Here is a 7,837-nt window from a genome sequence, read left to right on the forward strand (position 1 = left end):
AGTTGATATGCATTTTTTTTTAAATTTTAATTAATTAATTTATTTTTAATTTTGGTTGTGTGTTTCTTACAAGAAACGTAATATACTCCTAATCTAATGTAATAAGAACTGAAAAATATGGACAAACTAGTTTGTTATTGTGATTGGAAGTTGACATGAAAAGCTCTACTTTCTTTCTTTTTTTTTTTTTTTGAGAAATGATAAGGAGACTTTTTCAAAGAGCGAGACTCTCTATAGATCATCTGTCACCTCATGTTTATGACACAATATTTTATAATATTGATATGAGAATTGACGTTAAACTGTGAGCTGGTAAAGAGTCAATGAAGAGTTCTACTTTTAAGAGAGTTCCCTTAATATTTTCTTTAAAAGCATTTAGCTCAAAAATCTTGGCCCTCAAAACCCTTTTTTGCACCCAAGTGATACTAGAGAGATCATTTTTTTCAAATTATATTTGGAGAATATAATAATGTGACGGTTGATGGTTAGATTTTTTTTGTTCAAACTACGAAATGGAATCTAACTGTTAACTGCACTGTATTTTATTAAAAAATATTATGAACAAAGTCCTCCTAGCATTTTCCGTTGCACACTCGAGCTTTTGGTAAATCCAATCTACATCTTGTAATTTTAGTTATTTTTAAAACACGTGGCATGTATACAAGTAGAAACATAGGAATCAGGATTTACTCCTGATCCTCTTTTTGAGAATGCTGAGAATCCGTAAATCATGTTAATTCATAGTACATTGTACAATCAGTTTTCGTTAGGTACTGTTTGTGTTTAATTTAAAATTAAAAAATTTTAAATAAAAACTAACTACATAATATACGATAAATAAACATAATTCATGAATCTTTGAGATTCTCGATCCACATTTGAAACATAGAAGATGCCTACTCATTACATGAACAAGCAGAAAGAGACAGACACCCAATGGCAAGTGGGAGATAGCCAACACAAAGAAAAAGCACTTTTTAATAAAGCCAGAGCCGCATCTTAGCTGCTGTTGTTGTGCCTCTTGAAACACATTATCTAGTTTAAAACAGGGATTAAATACAAATGAAGAATAATCAACAGAAACACTCTTTCCACGCGTCTTCAAACTTGTTCATTATTTATGGTACGAAATGAATGAAGAAAACGGCTTATCTTCCAAACTCCATTATTCCGTGGAAGTTAGGTCATGCGGGTTTACTTATTTACATTTGTGTCGTGTTCGTGTTTATTCATGAGGTAAGTAGTATGCATCACACTACAATAAATAAGGGGCGGTTGGAAATAGGGACTAACATGGTCCTATGACCATTTGAATCTGAAAATATACATGTAAAGGTTTTTCGATGATCCTTCGAATATTGCTACGAGTCTCTTTTGTGCTTACTAATTTTTAATGTAATACATGCTAAGTATATCTCGACAGGTACGTCGACATCACTCTAAATTCTCTCTATATCACATTATCACTCATCATATTGTTTCAGTATATATCGATATCTGTGACATATGCACAACAAACCCACGAATAAACTGATTATTTTTTTACTCACTTCGTGCTCTGCTCCTTTTTAAAAAACTTGTATTTAACATTAAGATCCCCGAGGTTCAAATCCTGGATCTGCCACTGCAATAAATAATAACATAATAATACAAATCCCGTACTATTCGTATGAAATACTTTTTTTTTTCTAGGGAAGTAATGCTTGTGCATAATTCATTTTTCTTTTTCATATATAAATATTATCAGAGTTTTAACATAATATTAGTTGAACAATATTAATGATGTACACATCGAATTTCGCTTATATCACAAATGAGTTACTCGGTAACATACATTATTCATTTAAAATATTGTTACGACAATACATAATTAATTTAAAATACCGTTATGATGATACTGAGTAATTTGAAATACCTTTACTGTTGTTTTATCTCCCAAAGGACAAACTAGGAAGTGGGAAAGCAAAATAAAGCCAAAAAGTCTTGATATTTATTTTTCAGTTACTCAATCACATACATTATTCATTTGAAATATTGTTACGACAATACGTAATTAATTTAAAAAACCGTTATGATAATACGTATGTAATTTAAAATACCGTTACGATTGATTTATCTCCCAAAGGACAAGCTAGGAAGTGGGAAAGCAAAATGAAGCCAAGGAGTCTTGATATTTATTTTTTGTTTTTTCTTTTCCGTTTTTGGTGTAAGCTTGTTTCTTGTAAATATTAAGTCGATAGAGATAAAGAAAAGTCGAACTTGTACGAAAATTCTCTTTTTCTTCACCCAACTCTCCGAAACACCACCCACCAGATCTGTGTGCTGATATATTACGTGGGTTTGTAATGTGTGCGTGAGCTGGCGGAGAAGAATGGCGTCCGATACGGCGTCGTCTGTGGACGAACAGGCGCAGCAGCTGGTAGCTCTGGTTGGTTCAGTCGGAGGAGGAGGAGGAGGCTCCACTGATAACAGAGGAAGGCATCGGATTCTCGCCGAACTCAGCGGCCTCGAGCAAGAACTCAAATTCTTGGAGGTTTCTTCTTTTTCATTTTCCCACTTGCTTGTTTTCTCTGAATGCTGTTTGTTTCCCGGGAAAATTCTTGTAAAACATTTCCCACTTCTTATTTTTGCCCTTTTGATGTTGCAATTCTAGTTTTGTGTTAAAAAAGTTTGCAGCTTTGGGTGTTAAAGTCAAGAAAGTAACTTTCTTTACAGAAAAAGGGAAAGGTGAAAGAAAATGGGATGAGGGTTATTTTTGCCAAGACATGTTTTCTTGGCATTGGTTATATGAGGAAGAAAAGTTTTCTAGGTTTTGGAAAATGGGTTTTTACTGCATATTGTGATTGGGGCTTTGGTGTTGAAGAATGTAAGAACTGGAACGGGTTGCTTCTCCGTCTCTCTAAAATCTTGACATTTGAGTGGTCAAAACATTGAGAAGTTCCACTTTTGATGGAAATGTGGGATTTAGGGATGCAATTTCTCTGACTGTTTTTTGGTATTAATTTAGGGAAATTGTTAATGGAGAGGTGATGATTTTCTACAACTGGTGAGGTTAGCAAATTGGCTGCAGACTTGGTCAACAACACATTTGACTGGAAAACTGAAAAATGTAGCTTAATTCTTAAGTAGATTTATCATCATGGTAAAGAGAAAGTTGCTCTCTTTCATATGGGTGGATTAAGAGTTGTTTTAGGGGAAAGTCACACTGCATGAACTCACTAGATATAACTCGTTGTAGATCAACGTGTTGAATGGTAATGCAGTCGAAATGATCATTGTTACCCGAACAGACAATCATTTAGCCCTTGACGTGGGATGTGTTGAACCACCACTTTTTGGCTCTGTGAAAATATATTTGATGATTAGATTGCGAAAAACACACTGCAAGCAGCGGTTGTTCTATGTTTTGAGTATTTACATTCCTTGGTGTGCGTTTTGTGGTATCATGTCACATCATCAGCCCTTATGCTTAATTTAATCAAGGTATGAAAGGAACATCATCATAGCTCAACTTTAGAAAATGCTAACCACATTTCTCGTATCTAGGCTTCCAAATTAACCTGATGTCCAGTTTTATTTTCTTAGAACTAGGAGCAAAGTTGCTTGAATTGTGTATGCATATGAATTGTCTGCTCTGCTTGTTTTATTTCTCTTGTGGAATTTCTTATGTTCCATATTCCTTGCATTGTTCTAGGTTTTGTTGTAACAATTGAGCATTTCTCCATAGATTTCTATATACATAGCTTATCCGAAACAGTGCTAATTTGGCATCGATATATAAGCAGAAAACAGTCTTTCTGGTCCATGGACCATAGCTACACCCCTTTAGACAGATTAAGTGCTCTCTGTGATTAATTACTTGAATAAACTGTGTATTTCACGGCTTTAATTTAACAGATACACGTTTTACATTTATTCTGCACATGAGGTAGATGAGTTTTTTTCGTACTTGTGTTTAATGTTGTCTATATATAGTCTTTTAATTCTCCTTCTTTTAGTTAATGCAAACCTTGTAACTTTGATGCACATTCAAACTTGTGTCGATTGACATTATATTATCTGCATTTTTATCATATTTAAAGTACTGCAGAAGGTCATAGTTGTGTGAGTATTTGTAGTCAGTCAATCTCATTTGGATGTTACTTTATTTCTTTGCATATCCAGGAGGAGTTGGAAGAGCTCGAAAGAACCGAAAATGTTTCAACCATATGTTCAGAGTAAGTATGAGTACCATATATATAGTATCCTGTCCCAAGTCTTAAGTTCCTAACATGAGAAATCTGATAAACTCGATCGAAAGTAGGAGCCATATATAAAGTATCCGGTCCCAAGTCGTAAGTTCCTAACATGATAAATCTGATAAACTCGATCAAAAGTGATGAGCAATGCTCTGTTTTTGTTAATATTCCATAGGTTGCTGCCCTACATCGAAGGCAGGCCGGATCCTCTACTCCCAGTGTTCGTTCCATAACCAATCTCTTCACTTGGCAATAATACAATTGGCTTGCTACTATCTCTAAATTTCTAATGCTCCATCTTGATTTATTTTGGCTGCAGAACAAATGGACCCGTAAATCTGGTATGGGATCGATGGTTTGAAGGGCCGCAGGATTCACAAAGTTGCAGCTGCTGGATACTCTGATGATTTGAATCTGATGCAATCTAACATTTGTTGCCATCGTTTACAGGACAGGCTATAGCTAGCACCATCGTTAACCATATTGAATGTATAATTGACCATTGACTTCATATGAAGTTTGTACATTAAATTCACCAGTTTCGCTTCTTCAGTGATCTCTTAAACTTTTTTTTCTTTTTCTTTTTTTGTCGCTTTTTTCTAATATAGTAGGTTAAAATATCGCTTTGTCAAAAAAAAAAGAAAAAAAAAAAACGATGAGGATTCGGCTTCTCCTTTGATCTTGTCTAGGCTTTTAATCCCAACCGTCGTCCATGTTCATCCTACGATCAGAATTTGGGCTTGTTTCTTGGGCCTTTCTTAGCACAAAATTTTCACACCATTTCGATGAGTAAGCCCACGTTAACTCTTGATACATAGATTTCCATCAAATTAGAACTGCCAAATCATCATCAGGAGCAAGGGAGTTGGCCTACATGGATGGGAATTTGTTTGGGTGGTGCTATCCACGGAAATTGGATTCTCTCTGAATTTTACTGTTTGAAGTCTAAGTCCACAAAATTTGGGTTCTTGATATGTGTGAAAGAGAGATCGGAGTTGTTGTGTGAGGTGAGTCAGCAGAATGAGTTAACGTGGGCTGTCAGACTCAATTTGATTGGTCCGGATTGTTTGGTGCTCTTTTATCTTCCACACTCGTCTTAATTTCCGATAATTGGATCGAATGAACTGAAGAAAATCAAATAACAAAAATAAACAAGGTGTGTGGATAGCGGTAGCACTAGCCATTTGGAAAACAAATTCTTTTTTATTTCTTATCAACTTACTGATGTATTATGATTATATATACAGCTTAATATTAAGGAGACGGTTTCCTTGTGTGATAGTGATACAATATTCTTAGCACAAAGAAACAAGGAGTCCATAAGCCAAGGGGGTTTTAACTTGAGGGACAAGTAATCTAAAGAAACCAAAAAATGTACACACAGATCATATCTTCGACTTCGAGCGGTCGACTTTACATGTTGGCTGTAAATTAAACCCCATAAAACCACCACCAAAATGTATATTGAAGATCTTCGTCATCATCTCTTGGTTGAAATTCTTTGTCGACTTCCATATAAAATTGTTATTCAGTGCAAGTGCGTGTCCAAGCAACGGTTCTGTCATCTCCGATCCATCTTTTATTCACCGCTTTGTACGTCAACAAGGACATACCGATTCAGATACGATATTATTAGGTATCAGCACACAGGTCCTTAGGGATGTATTATTATATACCGTGAGGTCGATTTCGGACGAGTTCAAAACGCGCGAGATTTCTTTCCCTTGGGGGCAATGTTCTCTAAGTTTATTCCCTTGGATGCAACGTGTTGTAGCGACGCATAACGATTTAATCTTGTGCTGTCGAGTCCGAAGCTTTGAGCGTGATTACTGTATCTGCAATCCGTACACCAAGTAGTCGATAAAGCTTCCTCCTCCCCCACGAGTTCATGACTTAACAGTACGCGCGGGGCTCATATGCGACAATCCTTACTATAACCCTACTGAAGATGGCTGCACTACGGTCAAATTTAATACGGAGTACAGGTACAGGGTTGTGCGAATCCCTCGAAAATGTGACGACCTAAGCTCATTCACAGTTGAGATGTTCTCGTCTGAGACTGGTGTATGGAGAGAGATAGTTATATTATGCTCCCCAGGCTCTAAGTTCGTTTGCGTCCATCACCCGTGTATTGCTTTAAATGGAATGTTGTATTGGACCACAATGGCAGGCTTTTCGGGTTTGATCCATTCAACAACATGAACAGCACAATCCGTGCTACTGCTAAATTTGTTGACGACAACGAATTATGTCGTTTCATTGAATTTGGTGATTCCCCTTACATTATGGACGCGTTATGTTCTTATACTCTAGGGGTGTGTCGAGGGCGTCTGCGGCTGTTCCTTCAAGATGAGTCCGGCGAAAATTTGTTTATTTGGGGAGTGGAAAGGAGTAGAAAAACAGCAGGGCGATATTAATGGAGTCAAACTGATGGAGTGGTGTTTGATAAAAAGGATTTCCTGGGAAGAAATGGTTCTAAAAGATAATCCAGCGATTGAGAAATGGCTAAAGGAAGAGAAGTGGTCTTGGACTATGATGCTGGTTGGTGATCCAAACGATGGGGATGTTTTATATCTGCTTCGTAAGCATGATATTTTACTATGCAACGTTCGTACAAAAACTTGGCTATGGAGAACGGAACCGCAAAGTCCCAATAATTACAGATCGTTTCAATTTTCACATCGATGTTGGCCGACACCAATTCCTAGACTACATTATAGTTGATTTATTAACAAGTTTTTTGGATGATATTTGTTTTCTAAGTTATCTTAGTAGTTGTTATCTCATCACAATTGAAGAACAAGTAAGATATAGCTTGTTGAATTATGATGGACTTATTTCATGTTTTTAAGTTTGCTTTGTTGCTTGTTTTTCTATATATTTATGTGTGTGTGTGTGTGGAGTTGGATAAATAGCAGACGATTTTTTGCTTGTCGTTCAATCACTATTAGCAGAATCTCAATTTATATATACCATAAACATGTTCGGATAGGGTCTACGGTGGTTTATGACGAATGACCCCAGAAGTTGGAGCCGCACCGTCCATGCACATTGCCGGCCTTGCGATGGAGGCTGCCATTGGACCCTCCAACCACCATTGCAACTGCACTTTCAACCGTGCATAGGATAGCCATTTGCTTCCTGAAATTCATGCGGCAAACCTCGATTCAAGGTAGCAGCTAGCAGCATCGGTTTTGCTCTGTTAAAACACAAAGTACATCGAGATAACCATAAATTGAAGTATCATTTATTGGCCCTGCTGGATAATCTGATGATCTGAATCATCTGATGCAATCTAACATCTGTTACCATGGTTGCAGAACAGGGTTTAAATTACTTCAATGTTGCACATGCTATGGGCTGATAGCACCATTGTTGACCGCATTGAATGTGGAATTGACCGTTGATTAACTTCATATGAAGTTTTCGTACATTCAATTCATTTTGCACATATTCCTCTTAATTTTTTTTATCATTAGATTGAATAAATCAAATAGAACAAATGGACATGATTAAATAGGAGTGTGTAAGAGGCTAAAAATATTGTGTTTATCATGCATATTCGAGCTAGGTCAGTTATTAGGGTGGGATATCTGCCC

The 7,837-nt window shown here is 36.4% G+C and overlaps 1 protein-coding gene across 1 annotated transcript; it reads left to right on the forward strand.

Annotated features, from left to right (window-relative positions):
- The first annotated feature begins 2,204 nt into the window (after positions 1-2,204).
- On the forward strand, positions 2,205-4,790 carry LOC103960079 (guanine nucleotide-binding protein subunit gamma 1). The gene is made up of 4 exons (XM_009372470.3): positions 2,205-2,533; positions 4,165-4,217; positions 4,414-4,458; positions 4,558-4,790. The coding sequence occupies exons 1-4, from the start codon at positions 2,372-2,374 to the stop codon at positions 4,640-4,642; spliced, it is 345 nt and encodes a 114-aa protein (XP_009370745.2). The 5' UTR covers positions 2,205-2,371; the 3' UTR covers positions 4,643-4,790.
- The last annotated feature ends 3,047 nt before the right edge of the window (positions 4,791-7,837 follow it).

This window comes from the organism of the source record quoted next, unplaced genomic scaffold (genome assembly GCF_019419815.1).
Source record: "Pyrus x bretschneideri cultivar Hongxiangsu unplaced genomic scaffold, Pyrus_bretschneideri_v1 Contig23, whole genome shotgun sequence".
NCBI classification, from domain to species: Eukaryota; Viridiplantae; Streptophyta; class Magnoliopsida; order Rosales; family Rosaceae; genus Pyrus; species Pyrus x bretschneideri.